A 25874-nucleotide genomic window follows, 5' to 3' on the forward strand; every position below is an offset into this window, starting at 1 on the left:
TACAAGGAAAACTGGTTCCAGTGTCATCTTGGAAAAAGGTGTCTGAAATACAGCCATTGAGCTGGACTGAAATTATCTATTTTGAGCTAACAAGTACCCATGTGAAAACATGGATATTTTAGCACAAGAATCCAAAACAGAATCCCAGACTGACATTCTGCTATTTCTGCCAACAAGGATTTTGGCATTCCTCCTGAGGACAAAAGCTTGCATTTTCAGCAGTTAAACACAGTTGATTCACTCAAGCCAAGTAAGTGTGAAGAAATCAATTTTTTAAAAATGAATGCAAGATTAGAAGATCTTCCCTGTTTATTTGTTTGGGTTTTTTTGTTTGGGATTTTTTTGGTTGGTTGGTTGATCTGAGCTCTTTACATGTAGTCTTGAAAATGCTTTTTACAGCTGCAGAAAATATGACTTCTGCCTGACTTCAGTGTTAGGTCAGCCAAACTTGAAGAAAAACAAGAAATCGCCCTGTAACTGAGGGCAAACCCTCACTTTAATATGCACTGTTCCCAAAGGAGGAGAAAATTAAATTACTAAAATCGTAGCATAATCTTTTCATTATTATTTTAGGAGCCCAGAGTTAATTAGACAAGTTTAGCACCTTGTGAATGAATGTGTGTCCTTGACATTCTCCACGATAAATGGTCTATAATTACTTCCATTTCTCTGAAACCAGGAGATAGCTCTCATTAGCAGTACTTTGAAAAAAGACTTCTGCTCTTTTGGGGACTTATATAGGCCCCATCATAGTCATATCTGAGCACTCCACAATACCACTCTTACACAGGGAATGTTCTTATTTCATTTTGCACATAACTGTGCAAAGGCCCCACATGCCTACAGTGAAGTGGCAGGGGTACTTACGCCTCAGTCTCAACCACAGTTTAGCATCTGTCTCTTAGCTACTCATATCCCAGCAGGTTCCTTGGACCAGACACCTCTGCCCTCACCTGAGCTGAACTGCAAGGTCCAGCACATCTTCCCAAATCCCAGGACAAAGACCAAGTGGTCACAACCAAGTGAGAAACCTTGGCCTGACCCACCTGATAGGTCATGACTCCACATCTCCCTCTTTCCATAAACAGCGTGCTTTAAAACACAGGCTGTAGCCCATTTAGGACATTCCTGCTCTCTTCTGTAGGAGCATCTGCATTTTCTAGGAAATGACTAAGCACACCAGATGCCAGAGGGAAACATCATAAGCTAGGTTGTGCCATGGTTAACTCATCACTCAACAGAGATGACATCTGGTGTGCTCCACCACCTCCTGTATTTTAGAAGACAAAAGTTACTCTTTGAAATACCAGCCTAGTAGTGTGCATCTGCCCCTTTGGACTCATCACTGACCCCTGTAATTACTTCCCTGCATCTGAACACACACAAGAGTACACACACCACTTGTCTTAGTAAAGCAGGTGCTTCTGAAGCTAAAGGATGTGGCAACACATGATCCAAGGTCTAAGTCCCACACTAGAAGGACTTTTTTCAAAACTGGGAATCATTTTCCTCCCTCCACATTCTTTAAAAGAGATCAGAAATAAAGGCACAATATGACAGTAATATTACATACAAAGGTAAAGATTATTTGCACTTCCAGCACACTTCTGCTTATCCTCCCTGGGATCATGCTGGCTCCCCTGGTAATTGCAATGATGTAGCAGAGCTCACGCCGAGTTCTACTCTGTTAGACTGCTTTGGATGAGATGATATTCTCATACTGATTGTGCTTTCCCTCATGACCTCCAAATCCTTTGCAACTGATCCTTTTCAGAAGCCAGCACTATACACATTTAGTTTCTGGATGCATAACTATCTTTCAGCTGCATTAAAATGCATCTAGTTTACCCAGATATAATACTGCAGGACTTTCCTTTTTTTTCTCATTATACACTCTCCTCATCTAGAGTACAAGTGTTAACAATAAGGATTTTGTATATTTTAGAACAACAAAGCCAGTGCACTGAGTCCCTGTACGTGCAAGCCTCACCCTTCAGGTGCAAAAAAAAAAATGCTCGGAAAGAAGAGGAACAGAATTCAAGGAAGAAAATGGCCCAGTCACCAGGATTTCCCGCAACTGTTCTGGGTCTCCTCCATTCAATACATTTAGCTTTCTACTTAACTACTAACTAGGGTGAAGAGTGGGACCCAGGTCTTCTGCCAGCCTAGGAAAATTTTTATTCCATATTTATTTTTCATTCCCTCACCACATAGAAAATCCATAGGCTTAATAGGAAGCTTGAAGTCAAGTAGTTGGACAGTTCAAGTGGCATCCCTTCTAGAGATGAGACAGGTATTGAGCAAACATCCTACCAGGCTGAGCAAAAGCTTATACCTCAGCCTGGAGGACAAGCCTGACAGGAAAGTCCTCACAGGTCTCTCAGAATCCCGCTGCCTTTTTTTTTTCTTGTGTTGTTGTTGTTAGAGGAAAGTCTTAGGGATAAGAGATCTGACTCTGCCTATGAAGCTGAATCTTAGGGTATAGCTTTCTGAAGTTTTAAAATTCAAAGCTATTGCTTTAAAACTAGCCTAGCTTACATTCTAGTTCTGCACATTCAAGTTAGGCATGAAACTTTATTTGATCTAAAAAAAAATCAAGTCTGTTTTCATCCCTTGGAGTTTTACAAATACTTCTTGTTTTGCTTAAGTTACAAACACTACGGGAACAGGGACATAGCTTGATTTGAATATAAACATTAGAACTGTTGTGTCTTCTCTCCATAGTATGCCCAGAGTCTCCCTAAGCAAAGCTGCTTCCAAGCATTATACAATAGCTGGAGACAGATATAAACATGCTAAGAAAAGATCTGGATCTGAAATAGAATAGAAATAACCCTATGCTATTTGAGAGCCATGAAATATGGCAAATATATTACTACCTACCCATGTAATCCTCTCACACCAGTGAAATAATCTTCTTGTGTTAAACAGAATTGTACTTGCTCTTTAGGCTTTACGTAACAGTAATTAAACAAATCCTCACAATGGCCACATGATTTCATGCACAAGCCAGGGCAGCCTACAAAAAAAACCCTTTGCTGCTGGGTTGGAAAATTCCAGGTCGCACAGCCCAGAGAGCTCTGTGAGAGCTGTCAGCCTGATGCCTTGGATAAGCCTGCCTCGTCCTCCAGGATATTGTATTCACTGTGCACTGGGAACAAGAGCAGAAAATCCAAAAACAAAGTAGTGGCAACAGGCACCTTCATCATCTGCAGGAAGAAGTCCTCAAACTACTTGATCTGTAAGATGCCAGACAGTTATCCACACACATTGCTATACTAGAAATCAGTCTGAATGAAGACAATATGGGAAAGTTCATAGCATTTGGTATGAGAATTCAGTGTCCTCACAGGCAACCCCCAGTACAAGCAGGTGACCTCTATCATGTCACCTGCTTCACAGCCAACAGCACCAGTGGCTCTCTTGTGCACTAGGACCTGAGCCTGGAGGTGGGCATGTGAAGTGCAAGAACTACCCATTACTACAGGCAAGAAAAGAAATCTCCTCAATAGGCAACACCCGCCCAGTCACCCATATATATGTTATATGTACATAGATTAATCTCCACTCATCTAAAAGGGGAAAGGAATAGCAGAGTAAGCAAGGCACTTGAACTGCACTAGAGAAGCAAGGAGTCCACTACAGATGGAAAATGAAGAGGGAGACATCGTTAGCACCAGCTGACCTCCATTACCCACTCTGAGGTGCTGGACACAGGGATGACTGAATGGGGCACCCCAGGAGCTCACCTCTGAGAAACCCTCAGAGCCATGCTGGACATGGAGCCACCAACTCCATACCCCTCATCTGGGGATCCTGCAGAGCTCTGTCTCCTCCCCACCTACTGCTCCACCTCTCTATCAAATACTTTGGATATCTTGGGCCAGAAACACATAGATGACACACAAGCCTTTATCTCCTGTACATGAAACATATACAGAAATCTCCCATCACATCTAACACCAAGCCAATATGAACATCTGAAAGAAAATTCAGCTTGTTAAAACAAGAACCTCGACCAGATCCAGATGGGGGAGGGAATCCATTCAAATCTACTAATTGTGTAACATCCCACCTGCTGTTGCTGAAAATGCCTGCTCCCCTAAACTAATGAAGCATTTCACAGCTTTTGGGTTCTTTTGCTCTTCCATACAGGATTTGCAAATAAATAAATAAATAGATAAATAAATAAATTGGCAGAATGGAATAGGCACAGATATAGCTATTCTTTCCCCTGCTGGCAAAATGAGTGGGGAATAAAAAACCAACGCAAGTGTCTTGCTGCCACCACGTGGTCATGAACAGACCTAGGTAGAGTTTTAAAACACAATATTAGTGCTTCTTCAGAATACATCGACTCAAAAAGCCATCCAGGTTCCCAGCCAGCTTGTTCAGTCTGCTCTGCAGGTGGGTTGGACCCAGAGATTTCAAAGTTCATCACAATCTCGGGTGTCAGCTCAGTGGTACAAGCTATTTTCAAAAAGTCTGCTCAAAGAGAAAATCAGCTTTTCAGCCAACTCAAGACACACGTAGCAAATGCTTCTGAAAGGAGAGGGGGCATGAGCTCCATCCCCTGCTCTAAGACCATTAGAGCAGCCTCTGGCACACTTTTTGCAAAGACTATTTATTCCAGTGACTCCACTTGCCAAAAAGCACTTAAAAAGACTGCCTTTCTGCACCCTGTTGGCATTTTTACTAAGAAAAGTGTAAATCCCAGCATTAGCTTGGCCAAACTCTGGAAAGAAAAAATAAATCCACCCTGGAAAATATACTGTTGAAAGGTACATTATGCAAAAAACCCCTATCATCTTATTTAGAAATATCAAATAAAGGTATGAATTAGGCCTAGTACTCAAGGCCTAGAGTCTCTTCTAAACTGTCTACATCAGTTTTATAAGGTATTACAGCCCTGCATATCATAGCTCCACACCCTTAAAAATGTTATAAACTATACCAAAACAAAAAAGCTTTTTCTATTACCCCAAAATTTCTCCATGTATTTTCTTTTTGGTGTGCAGAGGAGCAGCAGAGCAATATGCTACTCTGTTCTTTCACAGTTCATCAGTAATGATTTTTCATCAGTTGTTTTGTGTTTTAGATGTGCCTTTTCTTTCCCTAACAGCCCTGAAAAAATATCCCAATGACTCATTGGCTCTTCTCAAAACACAGGCATTTATAAAACTCTGTGCAGCTTTGTTTACTGTGAAATTAAGCTCAAAACCTGAGGGCTGCTGTAAAAAACCAATAGCAATGTAACCTTCTCAGGCGGGGCAGCAGGGGGCACAAAACAGGTATCCAACTTTATTTCTCTTTGGGGAATGTGAACAAGTTTGTGAGACACCTGATTAAAAACAAACAAACAAACAAACAAATAAAAGCTCTAAATGAATAACGGAAAGTTGCCAGTGGTTTTACACTTTTGTGACATTCATTTCCAACAGTTAGTTGGCTTAGGAGTCACTTCCAGTCTTTACTAATGCAGAATGACACCATCAGTAATGTAGCCAGATCTTTGGGCAGGGATGTGAAAAACACTATCGCTGAGGCCTAAAAGTGACTAAAGGCTGTTATTTCAAAATAGAATCATAGAATGTCCTGAGTTGGAAGAGGCCCACAAGATCACCGAGTCCAACTCCTGTCCCTGCATATGACAATCCCATAGTCAGAGAACAAGTTTTAGGATGATTCAGCTGGATACCATAAAACAGGTTATAACTAAAACATTTATTGTCTCTGTGTATCATGAGGATTTCATGGCCCTATGGTTTAACATCACTTAACAGATTAAAGGTACTGCCTTCAGCATTTAGTGTGCTGAAGTATTAGTCCTTGTCTGACATCGGAGAAGTGCAATATGGATTGGTACAGGGAAGGTACAGCTGAGAGTGGAAATGGACTGATTCCCATCACAATACCAGCCTCACAATGTGCTTGCCACTTTGTCCCTCAAGGTAATTCACCAACCACAGGTACAGTTACAGATCATCCTTTCTCTGATCTGCCTTAGAGGGAGAGATTTTTGAGGCAAGAATACTCAAAAAAGCTTTAGGATCCATCTGATAAGCAAGTCATCTGGCTTGGGCTGGGTTGATTGCAGAGTCAGCCCTGATCTCATTTAACAGGCAAGGTTGAATTCAACATTAGCATTTGGGATGACTATTTTTAGCTGTCATTGATATTACTTGACCAAAGTTCAAGAAAAAGATGGCCCAAATAGCAGTCTGTGTTCCAGAAAGACATTTACAGTTACACAAACTGCTGTCATTTGTTTTACCCTAATATACTCGTGTTAACATGTCAGTGCTTTATTGTGATGGTTTTGACCTCAGTGAAGAACTCGTAGGAATCTTTTGCTCCCTCCCTTCCTATGCCTGAGGCTTTCATCCCACCAAACGGCAAGTTCAGATCTCTAACAAGCCAGCAGTTGGTCCACACCAATCCAGACTGTAGTTTTTGTGCCACCCTATGAACACGTCCCACATTGCTGGACCACACAGTGGCTGCCAAGCCATATTTCACATTGTTGGCTCTTTCAATCACTTCTTCTTCTGTATCAAATGCTACCACACATGTCACGGGACCGAAGATCTCTTCTTGCATGCAACAGGATTCATCCTTGACTTCGGCAATAACTGTGGGCAACATGAAGTAGCCTTTCTGGTTGCCAGGTGGTAGAGTCAAGGAATCCACTCCCTCTCCACAGAGTATTCTGGCTCCTTCAGCTTGGGCTTTCTTGACATAGCTCCTTACCTGGGGAAACAGCAGAAAAATATCACTGCTAAAGGACATCAAATCCTGAGGATTCACCTCTCCAGTCTGGGCACATCAACAGGAGCCCATGAATATCTCCATCTGGATCATGCTGCCTTTACTTCCCTCCTAACAACAGAGGGTCATTCGCCAGATTTTGTTATGTTTCTGTAAAAGTAAGGTTGGGTATTTCTTGCTGTAAAACAATTATTCTCCTCCTCCAAACACTTACTAGCCTAGCAAGCAACACCACTGGCCCTTCTCACTAAGTATTCTCAAAAGGGTAGGGCCTCTATGAAAACAGAAGTGGTCACAGAGCCTCCCTCCCTTCTTCCAGGAGCCTGGGCAGTTTGCCATGTGTTCCATGCCACAATTCACTCATTTACTTCAAGGGATCAGTAATATTTTCCTACCTCACAGGCAGGCTTGTTAAATGTTTACATGCCACTAGGATGATGAAGCCATGAATGCTATAGAAAATCTCATTGATAAATAATTAAAGCTGTTTCCATGGCTGTTGCCCTCATATGCTACCTTGAGCACACAGGACATGCTATCAATCTGCTTCTGCTGTTCTGAAATCATTGACTGGTTTCTTTCCCTATAAAAACACCACAGAGATACCATCAGGCTTCTTTATCTTCTAACCACCTTGATAGGTTAGACTCGGGAAGTCCTCTGTGGTGCCGCAGACCGAGGACCTCGGGAAGCGGGTGATTCTACCACTCTGCTTCAGAACAGGCCCGAAGAACCTGCTGAGGCATCAGGAAACCTGACAAAGGTCTGGCTTTCTCTCTCACCCTGTGGTTTGCAATCTGTTTCTTGCTTATGCTGATTGTGTCAGATAGTTCTGGGATGTGAGCACCTGCTCTCCTCTACTCTGACACCATAAAAATTTCATATAAGCCACTAAAGCAGACTTTGTTTAACTGTGCAACATCTCAGCTGCCCTCCACATACATGTAATTCCAAATTACTGCAAGCAGTCCTAAGTAATTGTGTGCTTATATTCCCCAGAATTTGCCAGAGTGATACAAAAGACTTACCTTGTTAACTGCCTTAATTAGGCAAATAAGTGATCTTAGCAAATGCATTATTAAAATCCATGAAGATGTTGCTGAACTCTAAGATTGATTAATACAAATTCAGGATTTAGAATTAACCATTTTGAATTATTTCACCTCAAACAGCAATAAATGTTGTTTGTAATTTTAAACTATTTTCCTCATGGAGCCAATTTTTCCAGAGAAATCACATAATACCAAGCCACATGCAACAGAAAGCTTATCAAAAAGATACCTTGTAATGGCTTTGGATCATCATCCCTCAGAGTCAGTCTTGGAGAGGACACAGTCCTTTCCATACACCTCTGAAATCACCTTTCATAGCCCTCCAAAAGATGAGATGAGATCATGTAAACTCCATGTAACATCACCTTTTCTAGATGCTCTTTACTTATTAGTGCTCCCATGTTGACTGTAGGATCTGAGGGGTTCCCAACCTTCCACGTCTTAGCCTCTGCCACAAACTTCTTCAAGAACTCACTGTATATACCCCTCTGAACAAAGATCCTGGAAGTGCAGAGACAGATCTCACCCTACCGTGGAGGGGAGAAAAAAGAATAAAAAATAAAGCAAACAATATCAGTTCATACTTAATTGTGCTATTGATAAATATTAGGTGTCACATCCCTCAATAATACTTGTGTTGCGACATCCTCAAGAGAGCAAATTACATTCACCAAAGTAGGATTTTTCCCAGATTAAAAAGGAAAACAGAAACAAAATACAAAACCACAATAACAGGACTGTACAGCCACTAATGCAAGTAAATTTGATTTCTCATTGATTACATGTCTTCTCTAACATTGTTCATAGGAAACCTGAATTCCAATCTGAATGATCTGTCTTCACTTAGTGAAAATCCCTTTCTGATACCAAGCTGTTTTTCTGAACATTTGCCCTAGTACTGTTCACTGGCTTTGGTGATCTCTCAGCTTTGGTGCTGTTAGGGTAATAGGAACTTTGATAGAATTTTGCAGGAAGTCTCCTAATCTCATTCCAGCGATTCAGCAAGCTTCCCACTTACCTAGAGGCTGGGATTTAAAGCAGCTGCTTCCTGGAGAGAATAAACAATATATCTATTTTGATAGGGATAATGACACCATGTTATCTTCTGATGGGGAGCACAAAGAGCCCTTTATTATTTTGTTTTGCTGGTTTTGGAATAACAAAACCTTTTTTGTATTTTTCTACTAAGGGTTTGCTCACAGCACAGACTCTTGGAACAGACCTTGGCAATGTAGGATTTGGATCCAAAGGCATGTACCTATGCATGGACACACTCATGCTCTAACACACATGCACACCTCCTGCTGCAAACAGGCTTTACACAGCACAGAGATGGGAGGCACCTGGTTGTAAAAGCTGGACCTCAGGGTTGTGGGGATACATTGGCTCAAGTCAGCATCATCAAAGACGATGGCGGGGTTTTTGCCTCCCAGTTCCAGCGACAGCCGCTTGCAGTGTGGAGCACTTTTCTCCATGATCCGCTGGGCCGTCATCGTACTTCCCGTGAAGGAGATCAGAAGCACGTCAGGATGGCAGACAAGGGCTTCTCCTGCCTTGGGGCCTGTTCCAAACACTATGTTCACCACCCCGTGGGGCACCCCTGATAGGAAAGAAAGGCACATAGTCGTCATACCCTTTTTCCCTTGCTTTGTGGGTTTCACTTCACCGCGTTTTGTCCCTGAAGTCAGAAAGTTACTAGTAGTTCAAGGGTGACAAAGACTGACCCTTCACTTATGTGGGAACTAAAACACATCATGTTTAATAAGTCCAGGCAGTCATGGGTTAAAAGATAAAACCACTTCCACTGATCAGTCAAGCTTGCTTGACACCCATCACCAGAGAGGCCCAGTTTTCAGTCATTCAGGGAAGAAGCAGTTGTCCTCCAAGTTTTTCTTAACAGTGCACCAAATACAGCCACAGCACAGACACTAAGAGCTTATTCTCATTCCTTTATGCCTCATGGTTCCTCTGCTACCACCATGGGTGTAGGACATTCTTAAGGGGAGGGCAGGAGAGGAAAAGGAGGGGACACATGAAGAATTTTCATGAGAAGATAGTGGAAAAAACATGCGAAATAGTGAGGCTGGGGAGATAGGATAGCATGAGGACAAGGGAGAGCTTTTCGTTCTCCGGTGCAACATTCAGCTACAGCAAGCAGTCTTTCCCAAATTCGTTGAGCACTCATTTTTGCAACAAAAATAGTGCACAGACAAGGAGTTCCATCGCATTCCCGTCCCTTACCTGCTTTCTCCAAGAGTTTGCACATCATCCAAGCTGTGACAGATGTCATCTCACTTGGCTTGGCAACCACAGTATTTCCACATGCAATGGCAGGAGCTATTTTCCAGGTCAACAAGTATAGTGGCAAATTCCAAGGACTGATTAAACCAGCTAAAAAGCAAAAGTGCAAAGGACAGGATTTCAGTCTGTTGGGATAAAAAACTCATTTCTCTCCCCTCAAGCAGTTGCACACCAATTCAGGTTTATGAAGGATATTTGGCTATGGCTTTTATCTCCAGCCAATCGTACAACAAATTTACAGCTAGAAATATTTCTCAGGGACAGGTAACTTTAAAAGTTTTGTGTAAATGATGCTTAAGGTGATCAACCAAACTCTCTGAATAAGTTTTGCTGATTCTTCAGGGCAGAGTCTTACATTCACAGGAAGATTTTCAGTGTTTTCCAGGATCATTAATGCAAGCTTAGCCATAACAATCACTTAGTCAACTGATCTGTGGTAATAATCTCTGTTAACAAACAGGAACTTAAGGCACTGTGTGAGCTCACATCACTCTTGCTTTTCGTTTCCCAGTTTTAATATTAAAAGGAGCATGCATAACATACAGTGCGTATTTTTCTTGAGAAATTTTAGCCTAACTTGTGAGTGTCACAGTATCAGTGTACGAACTGCTGCTTCCACAAATTGCTGAATGATCAGAATCTTTTCAGTAATTGCCTTTGGGAATACTTTCACCTTACATATTTATAAGAAATAGTGAAAAACCATCTGTAATCATTAGGTGTGACTGCTCAGAAAAGCCACAGGATTGCTCGCTGTTTGGCAGAACAGAGGCTGTGAGTGACTTTTCCTTATGAGAGTAATTTCACCAGGAACGTTCATATTCTCCACTGCTCACAAAAACTTTTAAATGAGTCCTCCACGTTAGCCAATTTTAGCTCATAAATAATTCAAGTGTGAATGTACAACATTCATACATATTTAGACAAAACACCTAATAATGGAATCATGACGACACCATTAATCATCAGCTCAGTGCAGCTGCTTGATTTCCAGAGCTCTGGCAGCATCTAGTGGCCGTGCTCAGCAATTCCCCAGTGAAAAGCGGTTTAGCCACCCGTGGGCACTCCACTCACAGCCTGAAATATCTCCTTGCAAACTACTCCTGCTTCTTCCCGAGAAGAAGGCGAGGAGGATCCAGGTCTCCCCACAGGAGCAGCAGCTGGGTGCTCCTGCAATGCCTCACTGCTCCACAGCGCTGATATTTACTTACCCACACATGTACAAACAAAAGCGAGACTTTGAGGGTGAGAACTGCCAGGTTAAAACATGTTTTTTAAGGCATATAAACACTCTTTTTACCATGCAGTAGCACAACTGATTTTACATAATGTTGCTCATGCCTTAGCAAACTAGTCGTGTTCAGCACATGATCTATGGACAACAAATGCTTTTGGAAAATCCACTTTCTTTGTTGAGCCACTGCTGAGGCAGAAACTCTGCCAAGCTTTTCAGCATTTTTGGAGCACCATACCAACTCCCACAGGGGCCCTTGAGGTGTAATGCACGCAGCCCATGGTTGCCATCTCGGTGCACTCTGTCGTGTGATGAAGGATGGAAGAGGCAAAGAATCGGAAGTTGTACACGGCCCGAGGGATGTCCACTGTTCTAGCAAATGTAATAGTTTTTCCTGAAACAAAACCAAGAACACTGCTGTGTTATCATGGGCGGAAACAGTGCAGTAAACTCCTCTCTGAAAGCTGATTTGCAAGTTTTTTTAGGTAATGTCTTTTGCTCTATGCCCAAGTGCAACCATAGTCAAGAACAGCAGCCCCCCTGTAGTATTGTATTCCAAATATCTAACAACTGAAGTCAACATCAGCAATTCTGAACAGCAAGAATGCCCCAGGAATCCCAAATCAGCAACTTCTGCAAAGTTCATGCACATCGACTCCAGTTTGCACCAACAGCTCATACCATGCTAAAAATTTGCACCATATCTTCCATTTCAATATTCAGCAAGACACTCTATATTTGGATCAACAGTTCCAAGTTTTACCCTGATCCTTTGACTCTGCTTGTGCAAATGCTTCCAGGTCATGTTCAATCAGGTCTGCTAATTTGTTCAGGATCTGAGATCTTTCCAATGGGCTTTTTGAGGACCAAATTGGGAAGGCAGCTTTGGCAGCTTTGACAGCAGCTTCCACCTAAAAAAGCAAAAGAGGGATGGTGAATATTAATGAAAGGCCTTAGAAAAAATATCAAACAGTCAACAGATGAATTTATATTTGAGAGGCTAGTAATCCAGATCACATTGTTGGGAAGACTGTCTCTTTTCAGAATTGTAACTATTGATAGCTCCTCCATTTTCATTGCAAGACACTATCCCATAACTCAAGACAGTTTATCTTCTTGATACTCTATTTCACTGCTTTTCTTTACATTCCAGAAACACGTGGGCAACTCTTCAGGCCTGGAGGAAGTGCCAGGCTGGTCAGCTGGCACCAGCAAGTGCCACTGGCCAAACCCATGCAGAATCTTGTTTCTCATGTGTAAAAGTACAACAGTCTCCTAGAGCGAATTCAGCCTCAGTCTAAACACTGACACTCCTTGCAACATGGGACTTCAGCCATGCCAGGCAACGATGAAAGTCAGGACTTGAGGAAGGAGCAAACTGTATGCCCTGCTAGCCTTTGATTTCCTCCTGCCTTTCCCCCCAGCTGGTTCTAGCATGGTCTGAGAATATATTTACAGAATAGACAGAGAAAAATTTTAATCTTACCTGATCACAGCTAGAAACTCATTAATGCCCTCACATTAAAAAAAAAAAAAAAAAATAAAAGCTTCTTCCTAAAACTCTTGGTGTCTATTCAGTTCTCTCATCAGATACCTACAGAGCTCTACAGATATTAAAGTTCATTATACACATTTTATATAGATACATACCAGTCCTGTAAGTATTTTGCCTAAGATGTACATAAGTAATGCGTGGTCCTTCAGCCTGACCTTTCTGAATAGTGGCAGAATACCAGCACTTTTCTGAGGCAGACTAGGCTTCAAAGGATTAAAATTCACCAAAAAGCGCTGTCTTCCATCAGACATTTCCTCTGGGATCTTACATGAAAGTTACTTGCATCTATTGATTTATAAGTAGTTTCTTCTCAAAGTTGTTTACCAGTCTAAAAATGTTTACTAACATCCTTCCGTATTTTAATTTACGGCCCTATTTCCCAGTTTTTGCTTCCCATATATCACTTCTTAATTGCCTCCAATGTCTAACATATGCAAATCTGTCTTAGTTGTTTCCCAACATTTTTCCTCCTAAATTTATTCAGCTTTTGGACATCTGCCCAAGTCAATAACTAGGAGGATGCTGATGCAAGATCAGTCAGATAATTCTGACCTCTCCTAGTGTTGCCACATTTGCTGGTTCCCATGAATCTGCTGAAGACGCATCAATTCCACAAAACTGAGTTCCAAATTTGTTCCTTCAGATCATGACAGCTGCCATAAAAAAACATTACAAAATAACTTATAGGGACTCCACTGACATTTTACTAAGAAAGGTGCGAAAAGTTCCAACTCACACGAGGTCACATGGACCACCGGCCAAGCTTTGACTCCTTCAACTCTAGTTCAACAACCTCCTGCCCAGGTGCCGAGGGTGGCTGTCAGCCACCGAACTGCTGGAGCGGGGCCACAGCAGCCCTGGGAAGGGGGAACTGCAGCTTCTTGAGCCAGTTGTGGGGATGGCACGCCACTCTGAAAACGGTCACCCCCTGCAAAACTATTCCACCCTTACTGATTAACTCGTCCTTCTACCCTCCTGTCATTAGGTGCCATTGTGGTGCTGCTTCTGGTTTGTCCTCTCCTCTGTGGCCTTTTCCACAAGGTGCTGCCTGTATCAAGAGAGGGCTGCTGTGCAGTTAAGGCTATCTGCATTTTCAACCCTCCAGTGAGTTTTAGAAGAAGGAAGATGTCGCATTTTCACAGACAGCAGAGAAGAAAAATCAGCGAAGGAAGGCAAGAAGCAGCAGTAGATTGATCTAAAAAAGGCAAGAGGAAAAAAAGGAGAGAGATTTGTACAGAAGTAAGACAGTGTACAAAGGTTAAACAGGTACTTAGTTTGACTAGCAAAAAGCAGCAAAGAAAGTCGAGCCATAAAGAAAACGCACATAAGAATTCAACTGTGAACTCGTGTGTCTGCAACACTTCCTTCTGCTTTCCTCTTCTGCACAAGACAGACACAGAAAGAACACACAATCCACAACTACTGTAAAAGGTTGATACCAAAATACCCCAAACTGCCCTTGGGACATGATGTTCGCTTTTCCAGTGGATGATGCACAGGATCAAGGTTCTTTAGAGAGAGATGGTTTTTTTTAAGGAGATATTTGCCAGGACTAATTAGCCCTCACCAGCCTGTCCTTTGGCGATACAGGGCACCTGCTCAGTGTGCTTTGGTGCTGCTATTTGGAATCTAAGACATCTAGCTAGGAGGCAAATTAACCCCTGAAAAACATTCAATGTTTTTGGCAGAGACTGGCTGAAATAGCCCCTTCAGCTGACCTGATGTTAAATTCCAGGGTCAGCAACAGATTTGCAGTCTGTTTTGCCTTCTAACCTTCCATTAAAATTAACAGGAAAAAAATCCAACAGGACTTTGAGTCTTGCTAGAAACCAGCATCCCGAGCTCTTTGTTGAACTGGAGTCTAGATGTTTATTTTGAAATCTCCAGATATCCTCTAAGTAGTATGTGATTGCACTTTCCCCTGTAGCCTATTCCATCAGCCTCCAGCAGGTACCAGCTCTGCAGATCCCAGTCTTCTTTTATAGCTGTCTAAAGGCAGAAGCACTCGTTGACTTTATGGGTGTTTTAACTGGGTTCCCACTACTACACACAACCACTAACTCAGAAAGGTGACAGAAAAAAAAGCCATTGCTCTTAACATATATTCAAACTATAGCTCCAGAATGGCCGGTAGCCTTTTTCTGTTAGGCTGCTCTGGCATTCTCACATCTCTTTGGTTTTAATGATTTTGCAAATGAATGAACAGGAAGATCTGCACCTGCACATCAAAGAGAAGTCTTTTCAGGTATAATTAGGGTTGAAATGAACTTACACAGTTGTATTCTAGCAAACCAAATCTGTTACAATTTAACCATTGGTCATCAGTATCTAGCAAATATTTACTCAGTTGAAATTACAGTGCAAAGGTTTCTGCTGAGAGAGGCAAAGAGAAAAGATGTCAACAGGACTGAAAAAGGAAACAGCTACACACAGTAGCAGTGTGTTTTAAAAAACATTTTGAAAAAGAAAATACTCTATCCTGCTTGTCAACACTTTCCAAGCCCTTCACTTTATCCAGGCTTTTCCAGTCATTTCTCACCTCAGTAAGTCTCAGACACACACCTTATAACGTAGCATTAAAGAAAACTGCAGCTCCACAGAAGACTGTCACATTGCCCATCTACATCTGAACATATATAAGGTACCAGGAGATGTTCATTGCACTGGAGAGCACAGCACTAGGAAGCATTACGTTGATGCAGAGGACAGGCCGCATTTTAAGGTATTGTACACTCATCGCAGCCGCTTCATCAGCTCCACTTCATATCCAGCAGCTAATATCAAAACCAGAGAGGCCTGGAAGCTTTCTACCATACTGCAGGGAAGAGCCAGTAAGCCAAAAATCCTTTTAAATGACAACTGCAAATCATCAAGAATCTAAGGAAGAACACATTTACTTTTACACAGTACCTCTAAGTTTATTTACTGATGAATAAACCTTTTTCTTTCTTCCAGACTGTTTATACTTAGTGCCAGTCTGACCATTATTATTAACTTATGTACAAGACATCTCCCATGGTAGCTGAAGTTTTTGATTTACACCAGCCTGGGATCCAGCCTGTAACTTTCTAACAGCGAAACGTAAAAAGCCACTATTTGCTGCCACAGCAATAGATCACACAGTGCTACAATGCAGTCAAGCACTAACTCATTTAAGCATTGGTATTCCTTGGTGTTTTTCTATTCCCTCACCTTCAGCCTCTCCTACTCAAAATATTAATGCTACGTGCATTTAACGTTTTCACTTCTTTGTGCATTTGGATAGTACTCACCTCTTCTTTGCCACTGTCTGGCACCCTGCAATAGACATCTCCAGTGGATGGATTATAAGAGTCTATGTGGGAGGAACAAGGAACAAATTTCCCAGCTATAAAGTTTTCCAGCACCAAGAGAGCCTTTGACTGAGCCATCCTCAGCCGCTTGCTTCGTCTGGGATTTTTTTTTTCTGCAAGGTATCAATGTAGATTGGCTGTTCTGTACGTATTTGCACAGCGAGTCTGAACTCCTCCCCCTCTCTCTCCCTCTTCCCTGCAGTGCTCGCTCATGAGTGGGAATGAACCCCGGCAACAACAGCAGAAAAAAGGGGGAAAAAACCAAAACCACCAAACAAACAAAAAAATCCAGAACCTGTTTCTGTGACATTTGGTTCTCTCCCAGGAGTTGATGCAGGGAGGCAGGAGCAGCTGTTCAGAAACAGCTCTTCTCTTGTCTATAGGAAATAAAATAATGAAGAAGGGGAGAAAAATAATGGTTTGACAGGGCAATTTTTCCCTCTGCCAGTTTTTCAAGCTCAATTCTGAAGAAAGACATTTTGCAAGAACCACACAAAATAATTCAAGACCCAAACACCTCACCAGGAACCTGCTCCTCACCATCAATAGACACAGAGAAAAGACACTTGGACGGGCATGTCTGCAGCTCACCTTTACTGCTCTGTCATCATAACACTTTTTCTTGTACAATAGTCCCTTCCCGACACTAACTGTGGTCACAGCACAGTTGTCTCCACCTCACACTCGCAGACAGGTCCTAGAATACCCGAGGTCGTCTCACACTTCCTATTAAATAAAAATCCTCTCAGCTGGTAGTAAAGTGTGCCTGTCCTGAGTTTATGCTGGAGGTGAAAACCTCTTTTCCATCAGGTGGTTTCACCTGCCCAATTACTGAAACGCAAGGAGGAGTTCCAGGCTTTAGTAAGCACAACAATCTGGCTTTAGCAGACATCCCAAGATTAAACAGCCAGCTTCTGTTCAGAAGAGCACTGTCTGGACGAAACAGATGTGTATGTGCGGTAGCTGCACTGAGTAACGTGAGAAAAACTGAAATTGCTTCCACAGAAAGATAAGTCACATGCCAGTTTCGTATTCTAACCCGTAAGTTTACTCTGAAACTTCTCAGTTATGGAAAGTAAAGAATGATTTATTACAATTTAGAAGTGTTTAAATAACAAAATATGAAGCAGACAAAAATAATGCTCAGACAAAGTTATTTTATTATTCTTACAGTTTAAAAAATAAAATTAGCCAATGTTGGCACAGCTTCCACTACACAGCAAAAGAAAACTTCCTTTTTTTAAATAAATTTTGGGACAGGGAAAACAATCCTGGAATAATACTATGCCATTCTCCTGAAACCAAAGTAAATACTTTTTTTTTCCCCCCTGAATATGCATTCAACTCAAACCTAAAAATATATTAGACCAATAAAGTTACTTTACTGATTTAATGTGCAGCAAAAAAGCAAATCAAAGAAAATATGTAAACAATTTATGTCTGGAAGTAAGGAGTTTGTTTCATGATGATGCAACATCTTTTTCTCTAATTCGGCTTTCTAAGATATTTCCATCAGACTCCCTAAGGGCTAAATTCCACATGGAGAAACACGAGATTCTTGAGCTCGAGAAGTGCATCGTTAGCAGCTCCTTGTCAGTTGGCATCTTGTTCTGCAGTGGGAGAGGCTGATGAAGGGCTCCCCAGATGTCTCATACAATTGAACTTTTGTCATCATCATCTTCTCCCCAGTTAATTGCACTTGTTCCTTCAACTGAAGTAACTGGGTTCTTAAACAGAAGTTTAGATATCTAGTTGCATTTTGGTTGGACGGTCTAAGTTCTGGCACCATTGTCATTCTTTAATCTAAAAATATATGCAAATGGCAAAAAAACACAAGCCTATTGTGAAAAATGAAGTACTAAATGTAAATCAATCACAGCTTTTTTCAACATGATATACTTTGCTACAGAAAAAATAATTCCTTTTGCTCTGAAATTCTCCAGAACAAGATCACAAGTACTAAAATAGTAAATCTCAAGTAACAATCAGAGTTATTTAGTCCACAATTCCACGAACACTGGGCATCATCGATCTAAATAGGACCCCATTCACTTCAGGTTAAATTTAGTGAAAGACAGGAGCAAGATTAAAGCCCTCATTCTGGATCCTATTTAAGACCAGACAGATTGTTAAGAGCATTAAAACTCCACAAGGCCCAGAGCCTCTGACGGTGCTAGCACAGCTTTCCTACACACACGGGGAGAAGCCAGAAATTCTTCACACTCTAGTTCCAAGTTTTGACATTGAATGACTCAGCTTTAAGTCTCAGTAGTAGAACTTCGTTAATGTGACTAAACTGCTCTCCCTCAGGCCTAAAAGTAGAACTTAAATTATAATCCAAAACTCAGAGCAAGGTTTTTTTGAAGTGACAGATAGAGGAACATACATATTTTTTTCACCTAATAAGAGGCAAAGCATTATATTCAGCCCCATAGCCTTTGCTTCCTCTCGCACAGAATCAGAAATGTCTACAGCCATCAGTGAGAATCAAATGTACAATTCTTTTTAATACTAACATAAAAATATCTGGGACCCAAACTAGCCACAGTAAAAATGGCCAACACTTCTTATTTACAAACTACTTCCAGTATATTTATGTAGGCAAATAGATTTCAGAAAGACTGATGCATGTTAACATATTGAACGGTTATTTTTTAATTAGAGGGGGAAAAATGCACAACAGTAAAAAATTCTGAACAGAGTAATTTTTGCTCCTGATAAAATGAACAGAACACAGCAAGTTTTCCTTACGTCTTCATGCAGTACTGCCTCTTTTTAAGCAGAATAAATTAATTTCTTAGGCCAAAGTGTGTAAAAAAGGTCTTAACCATCAAAACTAAATGCTACCAGGAAGTTAATGCCATTCCTTTACAGTATAGAAAGTCCATTACAAAAATGCCATACCTCTGTGACAACTCCTGCAGCAATAGTGGAACCACTGTAGCGTAACATAACTCTCCCAAGCTCTTTAAAATCTTTATATAACTCTAGAGCAACAGGTCTTTGAGTTTGTAGTTCTATTAGAGCATTCTGCCCTTTAGTCAAGAACCTGCAGGTAAATAAGCGGAAAACTCTATTATAAATATGATAGTGTAAATTAAAAAGAGAACAGTGAACAAATGGGAAAAAAAAAAATCAACTTAAAAAGACAAAAGTATAATGAACAATATATACTTGATTTCAAGTATAAGCCAAGCCACCAGACTGAAAACTCATTTGCCTGCAGCACACCTTTTAAAAAGGCACCTGAGTTTGCTTTAAAAACTTCCAGAGAAGGGCATCCACTGTAACATTTAGAAAATGGCTTTGAAGTTAATTATCTCATTAAAACCTGATTTTTTCATGCCTAGTAGAAAACAAGTCTTATTTTAAACTCAACGCCTAAAGAACCAATTCACTGCTCTGCAGAAGTAATGATTTTTCTTCCCATTACCTTTCAGCAAGAGTTTCAAGCATGCAATTCTGGAAAGGGATTATTCTGATAATGTTGGATGTATCAAACAACATTTCTACCCAAATACAGCTTTAAATAACTAAAGTGATGTTCCCATAGCTTAACTTGTATGGGAAGACTCCCTAAATCTATTTTTCTCTGACGCACTGTCTAGAAGAGTTTATTTTAGACAGTAAACCACCTCCAAAATTATGCCAAGGATCCCATGCTACTACAGGAAAAGAGATAATGTAAAAAAACCAACCAAACAAACATATATAGATATATATATATAAATATATATATATATATGTAAAAATATCCTTTAAGTGCAGTGATCTAGAATTCACTCCCAATTCTGCAAGTGACCTTAGGAAAGTCATTTTGCTTCTCAGGTGCTCAGCATTTATCAAGCGGGAAGGAAGTTTTTCACTTCATAAAACACTGAAATCTACACATCAAACCAACTTAAACAATAAAAGCAGATTCTTATACTACTGCTTCATAACAGAATCTACTTGATATACCATACGTTAATCTAAAGTCAGCCCATTTCTTGAGTAATTATTAACTATTCAAAACACTTACTTAGGTTTATTCTTTGTCACTTCACCAGTGCTTTTGTGTAGGACACTCAACAGCCTTCTGATAGTCGCAGGTTCACTTACGGTTTGATAGTGTAACAGCACCTAAAATATTTTTTTCAGTTATTAAACATTCTACAGTAATGAGAAATCCTGTGTGTTAATACTTGAAAACATTGACTTCTTTTAAGACCGATTTTTTAAACAAATGTTTATAAAACTTCTCTCACAGGAGTCTCTGCCTCACATTCAGAAACTGCTCCTTGTTCCTAAACTGTGATCTCTACAGATATGACACAAAGGTCATGTATTAATTCACCATAAATACATGTTTCATTCTTAAGTGTTTTGCTTTTGCCAGGTCAGTGCAGTTCTGTACCATGAACTGATATTGTATTTATTTTAAAAGGTTACCTTACAACTAAATGCATCATCATACTCCTACAAAGCGTGAGTTATCTAAAGGACGGCCTAGTTTGACCATGGTGGAACTCATGTCCTCTGAAACAGCTCGGATACATATTAAAAGCCAGTATGAATATGTGTAAGCAGCCACAATAGTCCTTTACATCCTCTTCAAACTAGAGAAGAATCTGTTTTCCTCTGGAGGGACAGAACCACTTCTGCACACTAAGTATCTCTTATATTGGGGGGATTGGACGTGTAGAGGAAAAGCCTTGAGCAACCTGCAATGAACACAAGAACTTTCACAAAGACTTACAGGGAATCCTTTAGTGATTGGAACCTCAATATTGAAGATGAGAATCCGAGCTCTGAAACGAGTGCAAACTTTAATGGGCTCCTTAGGATCACAAAATACACAGCCAACACTACAAGAGAGGGGAATAATAGACACTGATATATATCTTGACATATAAATGTTAATCACCGTACTGGAAAAAGACAAATATTTAAGACAAGCAAAGCAAAGACAACACCACTGTAATATAATGGGAAGGGGGGGGGGGGGGACGACAGGATCACTATATTGAAACCTATAATGAAATTAATTCCTAGACAATGTCTACAGTATTTTGTGGGTATGCATGAAAAGGTCTGTCTAGTTCACTGAACAATTAACGTCCATTGCTAATCAGTTTCTAAAAACATCACTGTTTCCTGTGCGTAGGTATTTTGAAGAATTAGACTTTCATTCAGAGATTAATTGTTCCAGATCAATAGCATAAAGTACTGCTGGGTGCCCAAAATTGCAGTGCCGGTGCCTGTAACTCAACTACCCTGTAGATAAAAGAACATCACAATCAGGACTTTCAAAACTTAAGCTCTCAGCAGCATTCACTTCCAAAAAATCCCACATGGAGTCACAAGAAAGCTCATTACAAGCCAATAAAGCAGACTTGACACAGCTTTTTCACAGTGGCTAGTTTTAGCTATCTAAAATGGAAGGAAAATTAATCCCACCAAAAAACATGACTGAAGAGAATGAACTGCGTGATTAAACGTATACATCAGATGTAATCAGATTTAATCAATATCAAGAGTACTTCAAACTTTGCACGTTTCTTTGACAAATCTAACATATCTCCAAAAGATGAATAACATCAAAGCAACAAATTGACTCAAGCCTTCATGCAACAAGTAGAACAAATTTTTTTTCCCCTCTCCACTTACCACAGAGAATCATGCGCCATTATGAAAAGGCAATACAGAAAATCCTGTTCTTTTCTCTTAAAAGCAGAGCATAAATTGGCAAAACTATTAATGCAAGGAGTTTTTCAAACAGTAGCTTGAAAGTTTGCTCTCTGAAGTCCAACTGGAATGTGAAAAAGTTGAACAAAGTATGGATCCAATTTTCTAGCCTCAGCAACAACTGACTCTCATCTAAAAGCCTGAGGCTAAGGCTTAGCATGAAACCTATAGACTGAAATACACACAGAGATGTGCTGCGTCTCACTGAATGTATCAGAGCCTTCCAGAAAAGGGTCAGCAAAACATTTACCAAAACATTACAAGCATCTAAATGTGTTAAATAAACAGTTTCTATCAATTCCACTTGTCCAGATTTACTTACTGGTACACAACTGCAGTTGTTTGGATGTGTTTTGTTAGAATGATTTATGATTCGATAAGCTCTTCAAAAATCTTTTATTTAGTGATAAGGATTTCCTTAACTCATCTATTAAAATGTCCAAGGACAAGTCTTAAGGAAAAAGGCTCTGAAGTCACCAGTGTCAGCACTAGGGCAAAGCATGAAGACAAACGGTGTTCTGAGGTTGCCGTTGCACATGCAGCAGATGTTTCCAACGTTTGTACATGCACACCAGGTGATATGCATCATTTTGGTTTTAAATATCCTGGTAGCCACATCATTCTTCAAGTAAACCGCTGATTGTTAAGTGTAATAGTTATAAAGCTTTTCATTAAAAACAAACCGTTACTTAGACTGAAACCCAGTTTTGCTCACTTGATTTTGATGATATCCATGCCGGTCAAAGTGAGACTAACATGATCTCCTGCTGCGGCCCAATCAACTGGTTCATCATGCAGTGTGATTCCTGGAAATGAGTAAGAACAGAACCTCTCAGTGAAGTACCTAGGTTCTGAGCTACAAACAAACAGCTCTGTTTGGGCCATTTGTGCTTCATCAACCATTACTCATCAATTTTCAGAATGAATGGGTTGAGAGTAAAAGCTTTTTAACTGAGAAGACTGAGGAAGCTTTTTTTCCCCTTGGTGAGGACTTCTCTCACCCCACCCTGCACAATAACATGGCTTTATTTAAGCCAGCAGAGAGGACCTGGCACTTGTCACACAAGCGTAGATGACGCAGTCCTGAAAACGCCGTAGTACTGATATCTCCACCCATCCTTTCAGGCACATGCACACCCTAGACCGCATCTTTCATATACTTTAATGGTACTATGTCAACTTTCATTTACCTTAAGTGGGTTTGCTGACTCTTTCATAAAAAAGCGTAACCGATGCCTTTCGTTCACGACACCACGTCTATTAGAAAGCATCTTTAAAAGTAATTTTATTCTGATTGTGATGTATTTTAATCGCTTTAAAAGATAATCTGGCTGGTGGGTGAGGACAAAACTAATTGCTCCTGACTTAACATTCTGAGGTTTCTGGTAGACACCAAGAAGGAAAGATAAAAAAAACCCATTTTTTATAAATACTGCATATATTTGTATCTAGTTCTATTTCACTACAAATTGTATTTATTGGTTTGCAAATCTGTTCCCAAAACCACTTGTCAAAAACATGCCAGAAACTATCGTTCAACTACGAGCACGTTAAGTATAGTTTTTGAAGCAGTACTGAAAACTATTTCACATCGTTCTCACAGAGTAAGTGAAACTCAGCCTCTTTAAATGAAAAAGTGGAATCCTCATGTGCACACTACCTTTTGTAAATATTGTATGATAAATCAATTATCTCTTCTTTACATTAAATAGAAATAATACTCTCAACTTTACCCACATTTCAGCCATATGAGAGGCAGTACAAAAGAAAAATCATAGAATTGTACCACTGGGGATACTGTGACAAAATACATATTTTTCCATGCTACTTCCTGCACTCCCAAAGCAGAGGAGTGACTACAGTGATCTGACACCCATATTCATCCACATTATAGTAAGATTCCTGTGCATGAAAACAACGTGAATAAACCCATACGAACTGGCACACTGAAGAGCTTCCCCACCAGCACGGAACGGGCGGGTTCTGGAACAGAACGGGTCGGTCGAACCAGCACGTTACTGAGTTCAGGCTAAACAGTTAGATACAGGAACCATTTATTTTGAGGGCTTATATTTTTATTCCTTGGTCAATCTACGAAAATCATAATTTTATCTTTCTGCTTGCATATGAAACAGACAACTCTGCAGTACCAAACCAGCAATCTTAATCAAACAGCCAAGTATTTAATGTCTTGACCTAGCTATTCCTCTTCTCAGAAATCAAATTTATTGAATTTTAAATCCAATTTTCTTCTCTTTTGTCACTGCTCAGCAGAGTTATATCCTGACAGTTTCTATATTATGAAAGGATCAGTGATGAATCTCAAGAACATCAGACAGGAGAGACTTAATTCTCAATCTTTTTCACATCTAATTCATAAGATTCATTTCTAAAGGTTGTTCAACATCCTCACACTTCCCAACAGCAGTAACACTCCACAGCAGAGCTGAATAGTAATGAATTCTGTACTGCACATTTTTATAGACATTGCTGGAACTCAGACGTTTTTACAGGTTCTTCATAAAGCAATGTCAAAAGTCATGAGGCTGTAACATTTGGAATATCTGGCATAGTAAAAAAAGGCAAAAAAAGAGGCAAGATTTCACATACTCTTCATAGACATATTTATACAGACACACAGTCACATCTAAAGAAATTCGTTTTATGCTTTCACAATTTATGTTTGACAGTTAGTATCAGTTTGACAGTCTGTTACCATTTCAGTAACTGCTTCTAGCCCAATATTGACCTGAAAGTAAACACACTTCTGAAGACTGTACCTTTTGCAGTGCAAGTTTCATTGGGAGGCATTGCCAGAAGTCGTTCACCAACCTGAATATAACCTGCTTCTATTTTACCAGTCACACAAAATCCTGATCCTTGGTCTGAAATAAACACAGTAATTATTTCAAAAAACTTCATAATAAGGTCAATTTCCCATCACAAGTTAGACCTTCAGCATTGCATAGATAAGTTTTTAATATAATGAAGACAGTTTCCCCCCCCCAGCAGAGTGTTCAGTACTTGCAAGTTAGCAGCTGTGCATCATAATGAAAATGAAACATTAAATTCAAAACCTCTAGATCTTATGTTTTTCAGAACCAAGGGAGAAATATCCTTCTTTAAACAAATGCAGGTATATGAAGCAACATTTTTTAATTTTTCAATATTAGATTAAGCAGCTTAATTTCTAGAAATTTTATTTAATTCAGCACTTGCTCACTACAATTACAGATAAAAAAGAAAACATACCAGACGTCTCATAAAAGTTCTCATGCATACAGCTGCAAATTCCTATGCCATTTACTGTTTAACTGAGTCAGAATCCTACAAGCTCTGTCAGTGTATTACTTTTACTCCTGGAAAGTCTAAGATTGATTCAGTCCTATTTAATACGAGGAGTTATTATAATCGTGGATGACTTAAATATTTCTGAATAAAAGACCAGAGTTTTTCTTCTTCAATGTCCTAACACTCTGTTTATTATTTGAATGATATGTCAGTTATTTTCAATAGATGTGCTACCTGTCCACATTTACGCACATACACCTTAAGAAATGCTTCATCTCCTTAGCACATGTTTGCAGGTGTATTTAAAAAGAATCCTCTGAAGTGAATCTACAATGACATTTTTGATATCTATACAAACAGCAAACATACCTTTGCTGAACACTAGAATTCAGTGATAGGCAAGCACCTTAGTATTTTGTATGTGACATTAGATTAAAAGATTAATTTAAAGCTGAATTCAAAAGAGAAAGTCAACTTCAGATCTTGAGGTCACATACTACCAACTTGCTCTTTTGCATTCACCACCATTATTGATGAATGTTTCCACTTAGCAGGAAAAATGTTACAGAATCACAGAATGGTTTGGGTTGGAAAGGACCTCTGGAGATCATCTA

At 40.1% G+C, this 25874-nt stretch overlaps 2 protein-coding genes across 5 annotated transcripts in view; both read right to left on the reverse strand.

Annotated features, from left to right (window-relative positions):
* Positions 1–5273: 5273 nt before the first annotated feature.
* On the reverse strand, positions 5274–17149 carry ALDH8A1 (aldehyde dehydrogenase 8 family member A1). 2 transcript variants are annotated; one of them, XM_065057057.1, is made up of 8 exons: positions 16183–16326; positions 15473–15725; positions 12119–12266; positions 11594–11749; positions 10062–10211; positions 9164–9420; positions 8186–8347; positions 5274–6750 (listed from the first exon to the last, which is right to left on the reverse strand). In XM_065057057.1, exons 2-8 carry the CDS (start codon positions 15485–15487, stop codon positions 6298–6300), a joined length of 1341 nt encoding a protein of 446 aa, XP_064913129.1. In that variant the 5' UTR covers positions 15488–15725; positions 16183–16326; the 3' UTR covers positions 5274–6297. The 2 variants fall into 2 exon arrangements, with proteins under 2 accessions (XP_064913129.1, XP_005509459.2); XM_005509402.4 differs by lacking the exon at positions 15473–15725 and having other exon boundaries at positions 16183–17149.
* A 230-nt stretch (positions 17150–17379) lies between these two features.
* HBS1L (HBS1 like translational GTPase) overlaps positions 17380–25874 on the reverse strand; it is a 62530-nt gene continuing 54035 nt past the window's right edge. For 2 of the 3 annotated variants that reach the window (XM_065057053.1, XM_065057056.1), the window contains 6 exons: positions 24750–24854; positions 22685–22775; positions 20981–21089; positions 20264–20364; positions 19147–19291; positions 17380–18045 (listed from right to left, as the gene is read on the reverse strand). In XM_065057053.1, the coding sequence (XP_064913125.1) occupies positions 18034–18045; positions 19147–19291; positions 20264–20364; positions 20981–21089; positions 22685–22775; positions 24750–24854 (563 nt within the window). In that variant the 3' untranslated portion in view covers positions 17380–18033. Of the gene's footprint in view, positions 18046–19146; positions 19292–20263; positions 20365–20980; positions 21090–21126; positions 22034–22684; positions 22776–24749; positions 24855–25874 lie in introns of those variants that run through there. The other variant, XM_065057055.1, reaches the window with a different exon arrangement.

Source organism: Columba livia, chromosome 3 (genome assembly GCF_036013475.1).
Source record: "Columba livia isolate bColLiv1 breed racing homer chromosome 3, bColLiv1.pat.W.v2, whole genome shotgun sequence".
Taxonomy (NCBI): Eukaryota; Metazoa; Chordata; class Aves; order Columbiformes; family Columbidae; genus Columba; species Columba livia.